The sequence below is a fragment of the Dermacentor silvarum genome, chromosome 3 (assembly GCF_013339745.2).
Source record: "Dermacentor silvarum isolate Dsil-2018 chromosome 3, BIME_Dsil_1.4, whole genome shotgun sequence".
Taxonomy (NCBI): Eukaryota; Metazoa; Arthropoda; class Arachnida; order Ixodida; family Ixodidae; genus Dermacentor; species Dermacentor silvarum.
Window position 1 is genome coordinate 116,286,119 of NC_051156.1, and position 20,117 is coordinate 116,306,235.

The 20,117-nt window shown below is 46.8% G+C and overlaps 1 protein-coding gene across 1 annotated transcript in view; it reads left to right on the forward strand.

Moving 5' to 3' along the window:
• Positions 1-19,325, forward strand: part of LOC119445731 (uncharacterized) — a 97,120-nt gene extending 77,795 nt beyond the window's left edge. The window contains exons 12-14 of the mRNA XM_037710017.2: positions 2,199-2,246; positions 15,129-15,234; positions 19,107-19,325. Of these exons, the coding sequence (XP_037565945.2) occupies positions 2,199-2,246; positions 15,129-15,234; positions 19,107-19,260 (308 nt within the window). The 3' untranslated portion in view covers positions 19,261-19,325. The remainder of the gene's footprint in view (positions 1-2,198; positions 2,247-15,128; positions 15,235-19,106) is intronic.
• Positions 19,326-20,117: the final 792 nt, after the last annotated feature.

The following is a 20,117-nucleotide window of genomic DNA, read 5'->3' on the forward strand; positions in this document are numbered from 1 at the left end:
ATCATGAAGCTCAGTGACCACTTCTGTGGAGGGATGGCGGTGCCATCTTCTCTCTTGAGTCGTGGTGGTGTGTTGACTAGAGGAACGTTCTTGAATACGGGCGTAACGGTCCGCTCCAACGCAGCAACCACTACGCTGGTTGTTTACGATATGCGAATCACCGCGTATGAAGACTCACGACGCCACCTACAAGAATAACGATGTGGCGTAGTAGACGAGAGCGCGAGCCAGCGTCTACATGTTTTGTTTCCCACGCGACGTCATCTTTTTACACAAGGCGCGCATCTGCTCCCGTTTCTCTAACCACGCGACGCCATCCTAGGCCCGCGCGCTGGCGTGGGCCGCTGACGCCACGCTCCCCCACTTCGCAGCCGCGGCTCGAGGCTTCGCCCCGCTCCGCGAGAACGCCCACTCAGATAAACGGATCCGGCGGGTTTGAGCCTGGTATGCTTAATGTACGACAATAAAACTGCGAAGTTACAATGAAAAACTTGTAGCGTTCGAACGGTACTGTGCTCGTACCGGATATTGTCAACGTGTAACTGTGATCACAATGAGTGCTACAGTTAAAAAAAGTTGCCTATGCGTAGTTCTTAGTTTATCTGTTAGTTGTTATTATTTATATATGAACACTTCAGCAAGAGATCTCTTTTATTAAGCAGGTTGGTCACGGAACCGATGGCAGCCAATGAGGCAACTGTTGACACCCCAAGGGGAAACTAAGTTAATCAGGCGCGAAGGCGCTCGAGCGGACCTCGGCGTTTTTGGCAAAAGGGAAGTCCCCTCGTTCATTCGACGCCACCGACGGGACGAGTAAGGCACGGCAGGCGCCAGGAGGTCCAAGGTGTTCATGAGAAAAAATAACTACGGCAACTTCGCGACACCACACTCCTACGGAATACAACTAAGCTTGTGAGCGAGCTAGCTTTACTTCTACATGGCTGATACCACTGGTACTCGCGAAAAATACTTTTGAAGAATGCTGGTGGCCATATATATATATTTTTTTGCGACAGGGCCATCCCCCTGTCAGCGAGGGGGCAATGCAGAAATCTGAGGAGGGGGGGGGGGGGGGTCAGGACATCCGGACATCTCCCCTAGATCCGCGCCTGCAGCGTGAAATTCGATGGCTGTCATCTGTCGAGCAAAACTCAAAATACTTTGACGGTTATATCGGTGGTGTCTCAGGCCTAACAACGTTAAAACGTTCCACGTGGTATACTGTTGACCCACGTAGGCTGGTTTCGCGACAAGCGAAATTTTGTGGCTGGCCAAAAACCGGTGACGCGACAACGCCGGATCGCCTTTCTCGATGACAAAACCTGTCGCTCGTCGCCGTCGCTCGAAAGTTGCGTTTTTATAGCTCGCGGTTGCGTTTTTATAGCTCGAATGACAGGCGTGCATGTTGGTGCGCGCTCATGCTATGAAATAAATCTGAAGCAATAAAATACACAAACACGAAAAAATATGAAACGAAGTTGCCCAATTTATTTAGTTAGTGCAGTTTCACGCTTCGACTGCACCGCATGTGCGTGCGATGACATAAATGTTGGAGTAAATAAATAAATAAATAAATAAATAAATAAATAAATAAATAAATAAATAAATAAATAAATAAATAAATAAATAAATAAATAAATAAATAAATTGTTCATTCGCATCTGCGGCTCGAATACATCAACGATTCCATCACGCATAGGTATTTGCTGGAAAATGCAACTTACGCGGGGACCACTACAGCAGAGGTATTGGAAGTCTTAATGAGCTTCTGTATTTTAGGTGCTCCTTGTTTCAGCTCTTATAACACAGCGTTCCAAGGCGTTCAATGTCCAGTTATAAACTAAATCACCTGCAAACTTTTTGTTTAAAGAAAGCAAATGTTTCTCTGAGTTTTCGAAGAAGTATGACTCTTGTTCTTGGTGAAAAACTATGGCTCAGAGCCGCTGACGAGTTACGGAGCAGTCATAATATACCCGTTTACTTTCATATCTGTTTATTATGATACAATGCTGAGCAATTTCATTGTCAAAAAATCAATCGAAAACAGAAATTAAAAAGCAGCATGTGAAGTCCATTATTCAACTTTTTTTGTTGCACCTAAGCAATACGATCGACAGAGGAAATTTCTGATTGGGCTCGAAAAACACTATTGCTGAATCGAATCGAGTTAATTTATTTCTTGCCTTCTTTATTTCCAGTTGATAGACTGCCTGAGCCGCAGACATTTAAAACAGAATATAAAATAGGTAAGTTCGAACGTGGTTCGCCCGTCCCTCCTTTCAAGGCTGAACATCGTGGTGGAATGAAACCTTCGTGTACATGAACGGTTTGAACCAATAGAGCCCTAATTTACAAAATAAAAATATTGAGATCTTGTATTGACGATTAAGAGAGCAACAGCATGTCCAGAGGGAAAATGTATTCTTTATGGCTCTGAATGAACTCCTCGATGCTTTCTAAACTTCAATGGGTAAGCTTGAAGAAGTTCTTGGTTTGCGCGTACTTTGCATACATTGTAAGAGCTCTAGGACTAGCCTGCATAGAATATATTGTTGGGCTAGTTGCTTCGTGTTCGATAGTACAATTCACGCTTTCCTTCATCGCACACGTACTACGTTGCTTAATATATATATATATATATATATATATATATATATATATATTGTTACGGCCTCGGGAGAGGGTTAAGGGAGTGTTTACTGATTGAGACACAAAGATGTAGCACCTTGGGCTATGCTGGCCGGAGTCAATCGTAGGAGCAACGTCGTCTTCTTTCTCCTTCCCTCGCTTCCCTCACTTTTCACTGGCAGTGACCACGGCGTAACATTCCTCCGCTCCCAGACGAAGCCCCCCGGGCGAGTCACTCCTGCTACCTTCGTGTGAACGGCTTCAAGCGGGCGACATGAGTCACCTCAGTCTTGCATGAACGACGGCCATTTGAAGTGAGACGTGCAATTGTGTAGTTCACTTCGCTTAGACGATCGAGGATAACGTACGGCCCGGCATAGTCTGCAAGTAGCTTTTGGCTCAAGCCACGTCGGCGTATTGGAGTCCACAGCCACACGAGGTCACCGGGAACGTAGGTAACATGCTGGTGTTGACTGTCGTAGCGTATTTTAGAGTGGTCTTGCGCGGCCAATGTACGTAAGCGCGCAAGTCGACGAGCCTCTTCTGCACGACACAATGTCTCTGCGATAGACAAATCGTCATGGACCACAAAAGGAAAGATAGTGTCCAGCGTATGACGAGGTTGGCGCGCGTAAAGAAGGAAGAAAGGGCTGAAACCGGTCGTTTCGTGTTTCGCAGAGTTGAAAGCGTACGTCACGAACGGTAGTACTTCATCCCAATTCTTATGGTCCGAAGCAACGTACATTGATAACATGTTGATCAACGTTCGGTTTGTGCGCTCGGTGAGGCCATTAGTTTGTGGATGATAAGCTGTTGAGTGTCGGAACTTGGAGGCACACGAACGCAGCAATTCCTCCACAACATCGGCAATAAATTGGCGACCACGGTCACTTATTATCACTCGAGGTGGCCCGTGCCGGAGTATGATTGCATGAAGCATAAAATCAGAAACCTGCGCAGCAGTGGCGGAGGAAAGGGCTGCGGTTTCACAATACCGCGTCAGGTAGTCGGCACACACAATTATCCACCGGTTTCCTTTCGAAGAACGCGGAAACGGCCCGATCAGGTCTATGCCGACTTTTTCAAAAGGGGAACTGGGGGGCTTTACTGGCTGTAGGTGACCGACTGGAGCTGAAGTAGGTCGCTTGTGGCTCTGACACTGCGTAAAACTGGCCACATAGGTGTCAATTGTTTTGCGCATTTGAGGCCAGTAGAATCGTTCCTTTGTGCGACTAAGTGTTCGCGCGGTCCCTAAGTGACCAGAGGTTGGGTCATCGTGCGTAACGCGCAGAACAGATGTTTGAAGAGACTGCGGAACCACAAGTAGAAAACGGGCGCCCGTCGTTGATAAGTTCCTCTTGTAAAGAAGACCATCTCGGACGCAAAATCGGCCTTCGGATATAGGCCCTTGGGTGGCAGAGAAAAAAGCGTTCAAGCTTGGGTCTTTGCGCTGCTCTGCGGCGAATGTCAAGGCATCGGGAAAGTCAGGCGACAGCGAAGCGATAAGGTGGTCAAAGTTGTCGGCTTCACAGTCCGTCGTACGTTGTGGCATCCTAGAAAGGCAGTCCGCGTCAGCGTGGCGACGACCACTCTTGTACGAAATAGTGAACACATATTCCTGTAGACGAAGGGCCCATCGCGCGAGGCGACCGGATGGGTCACGAAGATTGACCAGCCAGCACAGAGAATGGTGATCTGTGACGATGGTGAACGGGCGACCATATACGTACGAGCGAAACCGCTGCACGGCAAGTACTACCGCTAGGCATTCTTGTTCCGTCACAGTGTAGTTTCGTTCCGGCTTGCTTAAAGAACGGCTTGCGTACGCGACGACATGTTCTTTGTTTCCAGAGCGCTGAACGAGAACGGCACCGATGCCGACACCACTTGCGTCTGTGTGAATCTCCGTTGGAGACGAAGGATCGAAGTGTCGGAGTATTGGCTGTGAAGTTAACAAAAACTTCAGCTGGCGAAAAGCGGCTTCACACTCAGGAGTCCACTGAAACGGAGAGTTCTTACGCAGAAGATTCGTCAGGGGTTGAGCGACATCCGCGAAACCGGGTATGAACCGACGGAAATATGAGCAGAGGCCTACGAAGCTACGAAGTTGTTTGACAGATTGAGGTTGCTCGAATGATTCAACGGCTGCCGTCTTCTGTGGGTCGGGTCGAATTCCATCTTTATCGACGAGATGTCCTAACACCACCGTTTGACGCTCGCCAAAATGACATTTCTTTGAATTCAGCTCAAGACCAGCTTTTTCAATACAGTCGAGTACAATATTGAGACGAATGTTGTGCTCCTGAAATGTCCGTCCAAAAATTACGACACCATCAAGATAGCACATACAAATCTGCCATTTTAAACCACGCAGAATAGTGTCCATGAACCTTTCGAATGTAGCCGGTGCATTGCACAATCCGAACGGCATGACGTTGAATTCGTACAGCCCGTCCGGCGTAACGAATGCCGTTTTTTCCTTGTCATCTAAGTGCATCGGAATTTGCCAATAACCGGCTCTCAGATCCACGGAAGAAAGAAAAGTAGGAAGCGGAATGCAGGCAGTCGATGGCGTCATCAATACGGGGCAGCGGATAGACGTCTTTCTTGGTTACGGAATTCAGTCGGCGATAGTCAACGCAGAATCTCCACGTACCATCCTTCTTCTTCACAAGAATGACGGGAGCGGCCCAGGGACTCGCGGATTCTTGAATTACTCCCTTTCCTAGCATCTCCTGCACTTGCTCGTTGATGATGTTGCGCTCAGATGGTGATACCCTGTAAGGTTTCTGCCGTACGGGATGCGCTGAAGCGGTGTTTATCCGATGACGTGTTCGAGACGCTGGAATTACAGGCATTTTGCCGCTTTTGAAAAGTCGAACACTTTCAAGTGCTTGGAGAGAACGCCCAGGAGTGTGTCACGTTCGCTTTGGCTGAGTGACTTGCTGATCATTTGTAAAAGTTGTGAATCGGCTGAATCTTGAGAACCGAGACGTCTATTGTCGCCGGTAGTATCAACAAGTGCAACCAGCGTCGTAGAGGATTCTGGTTTGAAGACAGCAAGTTTCATGCCACGAGGCAAAACTGCAGGCTCCATTGAACTGTTGATTGTCCACACACCTGCGCGGCCCTCAACTACAGACACCACGCAATGCGGAACTAAAATGTTCTTTTTCCCACAGGTCGCATGAATCGGTTCAAGGCTCGCGTCGAACATGGCAAGGTCGTTACCGCAACAGATTACTGGAACGCACGCCGCAGAGAAGGCAGGAACGACCGTGTCCTCGGAGACAAAAAAGATGCCTTCATCGCGGGATGAATTTTCCAATAGAGCAGGTGGGAAACTACCATGCACGGAAAGGTGACCACTTCTACAGTCAACAGTTGCCCCACACTCCCGCAAAAAATCGATTCCCAAAATAACGTCATGCGTCGATCGTGCAATAACCGCGAATTCTGTGGGAAACACTTTACCGCACAAAGACACGTCCACATTGCAAACTCCCACCGGACACAACGCATCACCACTCACACCACGGAATGTCGCACCACGGCTTATACAAAACATCACTTTCAGTCCAAGAAGGTTCTTAAAATTCACACTCATCACAGAAATTGTCGCACCTGTATCCACGAGTGCCATGGTAGGTACGCCATCAACAAGTACATGAACTTTGTTCTTCAGCATAAACACTGACGGGGGTATATCTGTCGAAAGTGTCTGGTATCTTGCGGCCTCACCCCCATTGGCCGCGCCGACTAGTTTTCCGGCGGCGGTGACTGCGTGCGTCGCCGCGGCGATGGGGAACGTCGAGCACGTGGAGCTGGTGGCGGCGTTAAGCTTCGATCAGAGGCCGGTGAGGGGTAGCGTAAACTGGTGGGCGCGCGTGGTGGCTGTGACGTAGAGAACGGGCGGCCGAAAGGCTGGGGAGACATGAGCAAGGGATCTCGCTGGTATGTAGGGAGGTTGTTGCAATATCGCGAGATGTGACCCGGGACGCCGCAGCTGTAACACACCGGTGGAGGTCGAGACACCCGTGGCAGCTCGGAGTGACCAGTCCTGTCAGAAGGCATTGGGTAGCAGTATCGCTCTTCATGGGGACGGTAGCCAGCCGACGTTCGTTGAGTGAAACGAGGTGAGCGAAAACGCCGTTCGTAATTGGAGGGTGTTCGATCGGAGTACTCAAGTGACCGCAGTGTACCTTGGCATTCATCGACGTCTGCTACATTAACTGATGGCTGCCATGGGGCCGGAGCGGCTGGCGTTCGCGCGTGTGCGGTCTCTCTTGCATAGCCGTCCTGAAAGCCGCTGGGGCAATGAGAGACTTGCTGACATCGAAGCAATTCTTCCCGTACAATCTGGCGTATTGTCGACGAGAGGTCATTAGGCGACATACTGTCGACACCAGCCACTGTTGGCACGTTTGACAGACGGCCAAATTTCGGAGCTATCCGTCGCATCTTCAGCGTTTCAAATGTGCGACAGTGCTGCATCACGTCAGACACGGAGTTCAGGTTTTCCTTGCCAATCAAGAAATTATATACGTCTTCGGCTATCCCCTTCAGAACGTGTCCAACCTTGTCCTCTTCAGTCATCCTAGGATCCACTATCTTGCACAGCTTCAAAATTTCTTCGATATATGTGGTACATGTCTCCCCTGGGAGCTGCGCCCTCTGAGCCAATGTCTGCTCCGCTCGCTTCTTCTTCGCATTAGAATTGCCGAAGCACTTCTGTACTTCTTCAACAAAACGATCCCAAGTGGTGAACATGTCCTCGTGGTTTTCATACCACATGAGAGCAGTGTTTGTCAGTGCAAATACAACATGGCTAAGCTGCGCTGCCGAGTCCCAGCCATTGCTTCTGCTCACCCGCTTATAGTTCTTGAGCCACTCGTCAACGTCCTCCCCTGAGGTCCCGCCAAAGTTTGGCGGCACTCGGTAGTACGGCCAGGGACCCGTAGGAGCCGTAGGAGTTGACCCCGATGCATCAGAGGTCGGGAGTTGGGACATCATCTCGATCGGCGAAGGCGGAAGTCCGGCAAGGCGGCGGCTGCGGCGAAGACCAGGGAGTAGAGCTTCCGTCGTTGGGTTCGTATTACCCAGCACCGTCCACCAATCTGTTACGGCCTCGGGAGAGGGTTAAGGGAGTGTTTACTGATTGAGACACAAAGATGTAGCACCTTGGGCTATGCTGGCCGGAGTCAATCGTAGGAGCAACGTCGTCTTCTTTCTCCTTCCCTCGCTTCCCTCACTTTTCACTGCTAGACGGTCGTGGGTCTGAGATCTACAGCGATTCCAAAACGGCAGTTAGGGCTTTTCAGAAGGGTCGCATCGCCGAGCAGGCTGCTCGTCTTCTTAGCGTCTACAATCCGGATGCTCTCACGCATCATTCGATTCACTAGTTTCCCGCTCACGTAGGGTCGGTCGAGGGTGCTCCCCCGAACCTCAATGAGTCTGCTCACGAGGCTGCGCGCGACCTCACCGACCGCGCTTCCTCTGTAAGGAGAGCCGACACCCCTCCCCCCTACGGCCACAGGGATGCTCCCGCTACTCACAACGAGGTGACAAAATTTTTCTACATGTCCAGAAGGGTCTTTCCACCCCCTCACCCCAAATTGAATAGGGCGCAAGCTGTTTCGCTTAGACTTTTGCAGACCGGCACATATCCGTGTCTGGCCGTTCTGCACGAAGTTTACCCTGACGTATATCGCGACGACGCCTGCCCATCCTGTGGGCAGACCTCCACTCTAGCACACATGCTCTGGGAGTGCGGGTCGAGATACCCCAAGTTCAGCAAGGACGAGTGGGACTCGCTTCTGCGTAGCCCCGCTCTAGACAAGCAAATCCTGGCTGTCCGGTGTGCCCGTGACCGGGCTGGTGGGCTAGACCTGCCGGTCCCGACGTGGGACTAGCCGGGTGCGCGACGAGTTCGCGTCCTCGCCGGACCTGTAATAAAAGTTATTTCACTCACTCACTCACTGGCAGTGACCACGGCGTAACAATATATATATATATATATATATATATATATATATATATATACGAAAGAAGAATGGGAACCGAGGGGCTCGATTTTATTAGTCATAACCATATAAAGCCAACAGACAACGAAGCCAAGGAAAGCATCGGGGAAATTAAGTGTAGTTGAAATTGGAATGTAGAAAATAACGAAGAAAAGGGAAATGAAAGTGGACGAAGAGATTCAGTTTTCAGTTTCAGTCTATTCAGTCAACTTAAATACAAAAACATGGTTACAAAAGTATTTGGACCATTAGCCTGTGTGGCTAGTTAGTGGTCCAATCTATTACATGTTTATTTTTTTTTACATGTCAGGAGCAGAGGTGCAGTTAATATGATTATGAATCTATACACAAATTCAATGAAAGGGTGGCTTTTAAGGTATATTTTATCTAATTAAATACACATGACAATAAAAGCTAAATTGCTGCAAATATTTTAAGTACACAAGTAATAAAGAACTAAAGGCATACAATGTAACAATACAGAAGATAGTGATACCACGAAATAATTAGCACAATTTAATAATTAATAATAATTAATAATTAATAATTAGCACAAAAATTAATTATGCCAGATGAGTCGTAAAAAAGTGTGCACGTGAGCTTAACTTTGGTTAAGAACATGAAAGACTTACAAAATGCATTTTACAAGTGAATTTAAAGTTGCGGACAAGTTTAATTTCAAGTGGAATTGTGTTCCAGATTTTAGCGCCAGTGAATTGTATTAACCGTTCGCCATATACATTCCTACAAGTAGGAAGGTTGAAGTTGCCATTGCCTGCATGCCTTGTGTTACAGGTCGGTGTTGAAAACGTACTCACAGGTAGTGGAAAGTTGGTGTTAATGATAGAATTTATCAACACCGTGGTTTTATCATTTCGCTGAGACGTGAAAGGCAGTATCCGAGTAGATGAAAACAAATCTGAGTTTGGGCAAGAAGAGGACGATGCCGTAATAATTCTTAAGGCGCGTTTTTGCAATTGTTTGATCGGTTCTGTATACGTTAGATAAGTAAAGCCCCATATCTCGCTACAATAACTTGTCGCCGGCGGGAGCCGAACCCGCAACCTCCGCATTACATACTTATATATATATATATATATATATATATATATATATATATATATATATATATATATATATATATAGGCACAAATATTGGTGGGGAACGTTAATAAAATTTAGAAAGCAGTTACGCTTCATGTTCAATACTGTGGGGGACACTTTTGGTCTGTGCATGTACAGTCAACCACAAAAGTTTGCGGACCACGCGAGCGCGTGCCAGACTGCCTATCCGCGCCACCTAGCGGTACGCCACCTAGCGGCGACAGGGGCGCTCTCCCGGATATGAGCCCTCTTGGTACTCGCCTGCCTGTTAATTTTTTATTCCCGTGCATGACATTATTAGTTCGTTGTGTTGACGCAGAGCGCTGTCTGCGATAAGACCGCCACATATCTGGCTTGATAGCAGTATCGGAGCAATCACTGCAGCCTTTGTCGACTGGTGTGCCAGTGGGTAGATAAGTTTCACGAAGCGCTGCGACGATTTTTTTACGCGACGTTTACTGGCGCACTTTGGTTGGCAGCATCTTGGTCCAATGAGTGTTGCTGCTTCTGCGTCTTGAGAGAAAGGGTAGGGAGGTGTTTCACTGTCATCAAAAATAAAGAAAAAGCGGATGCATAGAAAATTTTCTTTCACACATAGGCGCATCTTCGCATCAGTCGCTGAAAACGTAGTAGACTTGCTTCAGGCCACGTGGTGATTGCCTATTTGGAAAGATGCCGCTGCGTGTTCCACTTGACGAAAGAAGGCACATTGTGCGTTTATTTATAGAGGGAATACCTCAGCGCGAAATCTGCCGCCGAACCAACAGGAGCCGGACTGCCGTGAATAGGATTATTCAAGCTTTCCGCGACGATGACAGATTCACAGATATGGAGCGCAGTGGGCGTCCAAGGGCCACGACTGAGGAAGAGGACCGCCTGATTACGGCCGCCATCGTGGCTGATCCTTTTCAAAGTGCAGAGGATATCCGAGAAGCGCTCTCGCTCACGGTATCGTCTGAGACTGTAAGAAGAAGGCTGAGTGAGCTTGGCCTGCAGTCTTTCGTAGCAGCACAGAAGCCCTGCCTCTCAGACAGCCAGCTACAAGAACGACTCATGTTCGCTACAGCAATGAAAGATTGGACAACAGAGAAATGGGGCGATGTCATCTTTAGCGACGAGTCAACTTTTTCCACGCGCTGGGACCAACGGAAGCGGGTTTGGCGTCCACTAAACTGCAGGTGTGTTTACAGTGTATTGGCAGTTAATTCACGAAGCTAATTCTGCATCACAACATGTTTCACGTAAAATGAGCTTTTGGACATTACGAGATTTTTCTGTAGTGGTATTATGTTGAAAACATTAACGATTGTTTCATAGTACTACTTACTCTGAAGCTAATTAAAAGCTGCCAGTGGGTCTTTCAGTACTATCTAATGATGTTTGCACGTTTTCTATTGCAACTCTATAACAGCATTATAAAGTTCATACGCAAGAGGAATCACAACATTTTTAGACGCGCCGCTGGAACCCAATTGTATGCTATTTCTTGCAGATATCTGCCTAATTACACACAGAGTGTTCTATCCAGTGGACGGTGTTCCGTGAGCGTGTGGGGAGCAATCAGCAAAGATGGCCTTGGTCCCCTTGTGCGTCTGGAAGGGCCCTTCACTGCGTCACGGTACTGCGACGTCATCACTATATAGACACCTCGTTCCGTATGCGCTGGACGGTCCCTTCAGCGACGGCTGCTATTTTTTTCAACACGACCGCAGCCCGATCCATAAAGCACGTATCGTCCAGTCATTGCTAGAAGAACATGCTGTTTGCCAGCTTGAGTGGCCTCCATGTGGCGCCCACTTGAATCCCATAGAAAATGTCTGGGGCATGTTGAAGAAACGACTGTCCACACGAGCCAACCGCGGCCGCACGGCCGATACGCTGTGGCAAGCGATCGCACAAGAGTGGGAAAGCCTGCGCGGTCGACCGGAGATTACTGAATCTTTGTACGAGTCGATGCCCACACGCATCAATAAGGTGCTAGAAAACGGCGGACATTTCACTTCCTACTAGATCATTGAGAGACCTATGTTCATGACACTTCTGTAAATGTCTTGTGAATAAATTCATCCCCTTCAGACATGAATTATGATGCACTGTCTGCAAATGCGTCAAATGCGCATGGCATCATTTCAAGACTCTCACTATTACATTCCAAGAAAGAAGACGAAGCAATGTGCTGTTTTGTGCGAGTTTCAGTAAAAAAAAATTAATTAGCGTATAACTCATTATCTAATTATTCTGCAATCCGTCAGCTTCAATGCTTGCATAAAAAGAATCAACTATTAGGCCCGAAACGCATGCACACTTGCTTTTTCGGTTGTATTCGTGTCGACCGGAGAAAAAAAAATACTCTTGACGTTGGTCTTGGAACGCGGCACGTCGAACGATTGTCTAACATGGTAGTGTCTCCAGCAAAGTGATCATCTGCAGCAATACGCAGGACAATGAAGTTAACTGACCGCTAGTTGTCCCATCAGGAAGCGGACACGAATGTGCACACTGAGTTTTAGGTCATTTGAAGAAACACGTGGCGTGGGACGCGCCTCCGAAGTTCGAGTCTCCAAACGAGGACGCCATGTCGCAAAGGGTTACAAAAAGAGTCATCGCACCCGATTATTTCTTATTTTTCTAAATGTAACCACTATAGCAGCGCGGTGGTTCGGGCTTTGCGCAGCAAAACCTGGGCGCAGGCGATGAAATCCCGGCCGCTACTGTCACTTAGCGATGGGGGAGGAACGGAAAAATTCTGCCTACTGACTAAGCATCTGTGTCCCATGGCTGCCTCACCGCTCACTCACGCACTCACGAAAAAAAAAAAAAAACAGCGTGGCTATGCGAAAATAGAACTGATAACAGCCGAAGAATACGCTGTCTGATTACTTGTACTGATATTCTGCTCTCAAAATATAAGCAAGTAGCCCTGGCTAACAAAGAGCGCGTCACGTTGAAAGAGATAGGTAGAAAATATTTGCGCACAGTGCGAAAATAGACAGGCCATAGATTTAAGGAGGGATGCGTCTTCAACGTAGCGCTGCTGTCGATCGCTGGTGACGTAGCGGAAGTGTCGCGAAGAGGCTCTTGGCCACGCGCTCGCGTGGTCCGCAAACTTTTGTGGTTGACTGTACCTTCCAGACATTTGAACACGATAGCGTTAACGACCCCGTGTCGCGGAAAATCTGGTGTCAGCGTCGGCTTCGGCGACATTGTCCGCCAGAAAAAAATCATCCCGAACCACGCATTCCCAACCACGCAGGCCCTCCGCGTGGCCCATAGGCGTTACTGAACTTATTGACTTTCTCAAAGTAAAATTCGTCAGAAAATTCGTAAAGTACGACTTACACACAACCTACAGGCACGATAGCGTCGGATTGTAATTTGAACATACGAGGAAACAATCCTGGTACGCGGACACTCACACACGAACCCCTTTTTGCTTGCGGCGAGTCACTGCTTCTAGTCTCTGCCTTATGGGGGTATGAGCCATTGCTGTGCCCTTCACTGCGCCGGGATCGGCCCACCATTGTTTTCTGTCGACGTTACGCCACGAAGAAACCCGGGATCCTAGTCATAGACAGCTGCGCTGTAAAAAGAAATGGAGCTAGGCAGGCCATGTAATGAGTAGGGCAGGTAATCAGTAGACCATTAGAGTGACACGATTGATGCCAAGGGAAGAAAAGCAAAGTCGGGGATGGCAGAAAGTGAAGTGTGGTGATGAAATGAGGTATTTTGCAGGCTCAAGTTGAAATCAGCGAGCGCAAGGCTATCGAGTTCCACCCTTAAAGGCGATGCTTAAGCGTCGTCCAATTTTTCCTTTGCGCTGTGAATTCCTGTGTCGAATTTAGGAATATGAAATCCCTCTCCCTTGCTTCCCCACAGTGGCTAGAAGCTAGTCAGAGTGCCAATCGCAGAAGTCTATGTGGCTCCGATTTCACTGCTGTGACAGTTAATGCTATAAATTCTGCTGCGGTAGGTGAAAAGTACTACTGCGTTGGCAAGAGTTGACTCCCTATGCACAGTGCAAATGCACACAGAAACAAAGGCTATGACGCGTCATTGGCCACACTCTCGCATGAATAAACAAGTAAACAAACATTTCAAGAGCTCTTCTAAAAAGTAAAACAGTCTAGCTACTGGTAGCAGTGACGTGCAGTTAATGCGACATCAAGCCTAACTGCCAAGTATGTTTAATTTAAGCCGGCATGATGGTGGTAACCATTGCTGATCCTTGGCCAACAGATTTTGGGGGCGCCAGGGGGTATACTGTCATACTGTCCCTCTGCCTTAACAGGCACGCTCAAAAACGTCTTGAGATGAACCAAGGCCTAGCCATTCAAGATCTAGATTGAGTGCTGCAAAATAGTAGGCCAGAAAACATTGCAATAGATGGAAGTGTTACCAATACAGGTATATTACCTGAGCAAGATTCCGGTCGATGTCCCGATTTGCATGGTCCGATTAGCTAAAGGGTGGATAATATCTGCAGAGTGCACGTTGAATTGCAATTTAATACAGACAATTGAGACATATCGAGCCGGACTTTACAACGAAGCCTCTCACAAAGCTGAAGTGTAAGCCTTCCTGAAGTACCGCTGTCTTTTCATCTGTGTTGATAATTTCGGAATAGAAAACGTCTTTTTTTTGCGAACAAATTGCAGAGCTTCAGTCAAATTAAATTATAGATGCGAAAAAAAAGTACGAGGACACCTAAGCTTCTCATGAGTTTTGAATGCGAAAGCATTAATGTCCAATCGAACGCCGCTGAGCGGTCCTTCCAGTTTTGCGCTCCGAGTAATGTACCATACCGGTACGTGCTGCCTGAGCCAGTAAGCAGCCGCAGCCTGCGGTGCCAATGCCGCCTACCACCGACGCCGTATCTGCTCCGTCGAGGCGCGCTGATGAAGTAGCGCTGCGGTGATGCCCTCTCCCCTCACGCAACACCTGGCGCGCTAAGTCGGCAGCAGGTGTTCCGATTCGCCCGCTCTGTTCCGCCGAGGTGCGCTCGTGACATGGCGTTGCAGCCAATTGGGATTTCGGTGCCATTTCGCTGCTACAGACCTCACCGGTTTTGTTCGATCAACGGGCCATTTGATGCACGCGTATCAAAAAAAAATATAACAAAATAAAAAACCGCGAAGCAAAGTACCACCCTGATTGACGCAGGCTCGGTAGCACTTTTGGCGTAACGTAAGCGATACACTGTCAAGAAGTGACAACAACCTCTACTCCGTTTAAAAGCACCCAGTGCACTGTTGCTTCAGTTCCTCTGCGATTTGTAGTCTAGTATTTAGCACTTTAGTCTAATGGACATAAAAACTGGTTTTGCTAAGAGCGTGTTGACTTTCTTCTACTTAATCAGCATTTTTTTAAACGCAGATGTTTGCATATTTAGAGGAAGATATTTTAGGAAGAACCTATCAACTTCAGATTCATGCGAGCTGTGGACTTGCGATGTTAAAAAAGCTAAAGTTAAAGTGTACACGTAAGTACGCATGCATTTCACTGAACGCTTTCTCGCCTTACAACCTCAACGTAACTTCGTAACGCTCTGACGTAGCCTTTACCGAGTAAATTCCAACGGTGCAGCAAGGGAGCTTCGATGTTTGGGGAAATGGTTATACAGTAGCTTGGGGATTGACTGGGAATGTCGCACTAAAATGTGAACTTCTGCTTTTAAAGCACAAAAGTGGCGGGATATATTGCGGAGCTGATTTGATTACCAACGTTTCGCGTGTCTCAGCGTAAAAGCCGGTGCATTGGTGATTTTTTTTGGCAAAGGGTAGAAGAAGAAACGGGTTTTAAAAGGCGCGTGGTTTCTGTTGCCAAGCAAGGCGTCGCACATTAGAGCGAAGTAACTCAACCGCGGGAGGGGCCGGTGTTTTTAATTTAGGAGCTAAAACAGGTACACAGGCTCAGAGTCGTTCGGTGGGTGCAATGACACATGCAGAGTGCAGGATCCCGCTAAACGCACTCAATTTTTACGGTAGAGCGCTTCAGGTTTGCTACCCAATTCGCGCGATGCCGCGTGACTATTTCATGTGTGCGCTTTAGTTTTTCTGCTATGATACCAATTCGTGTATTTGTCAAAATAAAAATCAGATGTGATAGCACTACGCTTACATGCGGCCGCTTTTGCAATAGCGATGGTTCGGCCTTGTCTTGTTGGTGCTGAATCTCCATTACTACAACTTTGACGACTTGGAGACAAAGTGATGAAATTATGCTGCTTGTTAGAAAGAGAACGGCGCGTTGAACTAGAGGTGCACTTCGCCATCAGAATACAAAATACATATAGGCAGGGCAGATGCCGAATAATGCCATAAATATTTTTAAAACTTTAAATTAAGATAAATGTGTGGGCGCGCTCACAAGTAACTCTAGCATTTTCATCGGGAGGCCTAAGGAAGAGGTTACTGCGACACATGACCTGCTCACGCAACCCATTTATTGCCTCAGTTTTTCTCACACACGAAACGATGCTCATGTTTGAACCACGGTGTGGTGTGGTCCATACTATTTATGACTGACAGCTAGCATAGTGCACCTGTGATCTACAGTGCAATAACTTGAATGCGTTCGCGTTACATAGAAGCTAGTACACCGCTAAGCTTGCCGCTGCTCCCCACATTTCATAAGTGCATATTTGTGTCCGCACATCGGATAATTCGAAGTGTGATATAATCTCGAATAAAAAGGGATTTCTGATGAAGGGAACGTATTTGTGGGTATACGCTTATCGTTTCCTTGACCGAGGAAGCGCTAAAGTGTATTGAGAACACGCCGATAGGGGAGGTATTGCCTTGTTTGTTTTATATTATTCCTATATAAACTGTTCGATCCTCTGTGCATGTGTGATGACTTTAAAGTAAGCTCACTCGGGCTGGGCATTAGGAAGTACATAGGCCATCAGGAATTACACCAACTGCAAATGGCAGGAAAAAATATTGGAGGATGCTTAAGCTTCGCCTTTAAGAGTAGAACGCGATAGCGTTATCGGGGCCCGTTCGCATCGCATCGTTCGCATACGGCAAGTAGGCTTCATTCACTGCAACACTGAATGTGGGAAAGCCAGCTTACAAAGACCAAGCTTACACCGATCCCCTTAAAGTCGGCTTCACTTTTAAACTGAAATGCATTACTGGAAAGACGTTTCTTCAGGGGCAATATAAGTGGTCTTGTATTAAAATTTGAAGGCCCTAGCACCTTTTTTATTTTATTAATTGTTTGCTATTGCCCCAACGCGCGCAGGTCTGGTAGAAATGCTAGAAAAGGGGTTTGGTGTTTCCTCGTAGCAGAATTAGGTTTTCTCATACATTCAAATTACAATCTGACGCCGATTGGTGAACAATCCGACGGCGAATCCGACGGCGAATGGTCAAGTCGTACTTTACCCTTTTTCTGACAGATTTCATTGTGAGAAATTCAATTTTTGTTCATCAATACCTTGCACCACTTGGAGGGCCTGCGCGGTCGATGTGGTTGGATGATTTTCTGCGCCACCCGCGATCACACGCCGGTTGCCGACGCCGGATTTTCTGCGACACGGGGCGTTTCGCGTTAGTTATCATTAGACGAAAAGTTACTCCAACATGAAGGACTTGCCAACATAGCACTGCTTATCGTTCGATATCGTTCTCAATCGGTCACGAGATAGTAAATACTTGCGAAGATTTTGATTGGTATGACGTCGGCTTACCAGATTAAAGTGCAGGTGCCGTTAGTTAGGTTCAATTGTTTTGAGAATGCTATCTTCACGACAGCACAGGCGAGCTGGGCTACTATATTTATCAGTATTGTGTAATAAAGCGTTTGTTTTCTTTTCTTTAGTTTTTACGGCAACGTTTTATCGGAGAGCGAGTGCGACTTTAGCTGCGGGAGGTTTAGTTACAGTTGGATAAATGAAATGAAGGGCGATACGGAGAAATCTAAAAAACAAAACAAAAAGATACCGGCATGGAAAATGCACAAGTCTTACCCTGTTGGAATCTAAACCTATATAGGAGGCGATCTATACAAAAGCTGCGTAAAACTTTTTGAAAGAAACTCTCGCTAGCGTATCTCTGCAAGTGTTGAGAAAGACACATTTTTTTCGGATTTGGGGGAAAGGTAGATATGGTCAAGGCAAGTATTCGCCTAGATTTTCGACGGTGGAATAATTGTGCGCTTTCGTTCTATTAATACGAAAGGAAACAAATTCGTGTGCGACCGCCGCGTTGCTGACAGTTACCTTAATTACAGGGCTTCATTTCATGAAATACAACTGACCTGCAACCATTGTTAACCAATGAATCAGGGAGCGAGGTTTAAGCAAGCGAATTTAGTACTTTAGATATAACTATACTGCTGCAGTACGAACGACGTTCTTCCGAAACACGAATGACCAGTTCTCAGGTACGCGACGAAGAAAGCTACCCGAGTATTCGAGAACGTGCCTTGGTTCATGCATCAAGCTGTACTTTAGGAAATGGAGCACAACGCCTTCCCTCCACAAAACACAACACTTTGGTTCAATAACGCTCCCGGGCCATTCCTAGGGTGATGAGCTGCGTGGAGAGCCTTCGTGTTCTCCGCAATATTCTATCAAAGCCTGATAGCAACAGAGGAAACAAAAATTCCTAAGAAATAGGCCTGAAGCGTTATAAAAGCTCAATGATCTCTTAAGTCTATTTACATAAGCCATTGGAGGAACATTCTAATATAATGATTTATTAATTATAGCAAAACACACTATAAATCTGCAGACAATATCCGATGTAGCGTGGCATAGCCTGAACACATCCGGTGCTGCTGTAATCGAGAGGGTCACACGGACGAATAAACTGTGTACTAAGCGTGTCGCGAAATTCTCGTGGCATATTTCAAGTTACTTATTCTATGCAATAATAGAGCGGTATTGGCAGGGTGGAAGCAAAAAGAAAAAAAAATATTTTCGCTTCTCAAGTGCACTTTTTCAAGTTAACAATGTACAATTTTATCAAACTTCGGCTAGCCGTTACGCAGGCAAAGAGTTGTGCTGCGTGCGTCGGAGGCACAGTGCGCGATCGAAATATACGTGGTGAGAAGCAACAGATCTCTTCACACTTCAAATATTTAAATCATTGAAGATGCAACAGAAAGCGCAGTGCACGGCTCTGGTGAGCTATATGCAGTCCCCGTTGTGAACTACATATATTCCGTAAACGTGAGGTGGCTATATATAATAATAAAAAAATGACGACAACGAAAATTGTCATGACAGTGATGTTGCCATTGTTTAAACAAGCCGTACTTATGCATAATGGCGACATGTTTGAATGTGTGGACTTTAGCATAATCGTACTAACATTTCATTGCGAATTCTGATTCTACCTACAGCTGCGAGAAATACGAACGAGCTATTGAGCCAGGCTGTACATTGGAAGTGAAAAATCCACAGAAGCCTTACCCAGATTGCTGCAAAAGGAAAGTTTGCCGGTATTATTTTTCCACGCATTATCCTGGCTCGTACATTGCCCCATCTCCGCTGTAGACTTTACTATTCTTTGATCATAGCTGTGTGCGCGAATAATGTTTACAATAAAAACGAAACTGCAAACTCAACTGTTTCTTTTGCAATGATTTCTCATTTTTATGTGATATTTAGAAGCCATAACGGATGATGAAAGCGCAAGTAAGTGAGATTATACGCACTACTTCTAGGGTTTCTATGTAGGGGTACGAGCGGTTAGGGATGGGCATATAATGCGCATCCACGTGTGGTACGAAAGTATTTAGTGGGTTGACTTCACAATCACAGCTGAAAAATGAAAAAGCAAATCCAGCGTGTTCTGCGCGTTTGTTTCTGCGAGCCGAAATACGTGGCCAATACATTGCGATAGCCAATCGATAGGTAATCGATAGGTAATTGATAATCGATCAATAATCAATAAATTCCGGAAAATGCTGAGGAGGACTTGGTAGTGCTAGGTGCTGATCAGCTCCGCTATTTCTTTAGCCTTACGCCACTAGTGCAAGCTATGCTAATTTTTTGACAGACAGCCGGCGGCATAATCGTCTGTAAATGTCGGCCATTTTCAAGCGAAGCTTGTATTGTCTCACAAGTTTCGGTGGCGTTGCGGTGCATTTTTTTTGTTTTCCCCATAACTCACTCATTAAATTTAATTAACCTACGTTTTAATTATTGGCTAAGGACCCCAAGTATGATTCGCAGATTTGTAGAGCACCTTCAGAAACCACCGATGGTGTTGTTTCCTGTGCGATCCGTCTCACGTAGTCCTTTTTTCAGGGTTGCAAAGAAAGGCCGCGAAATATGAAAAAAGCCACGTGGCGCAGCGCTTGCGCAGTGGTATCGTGCTGCTCTCAAGCGTGCGTTCGGTGAACAAGGCC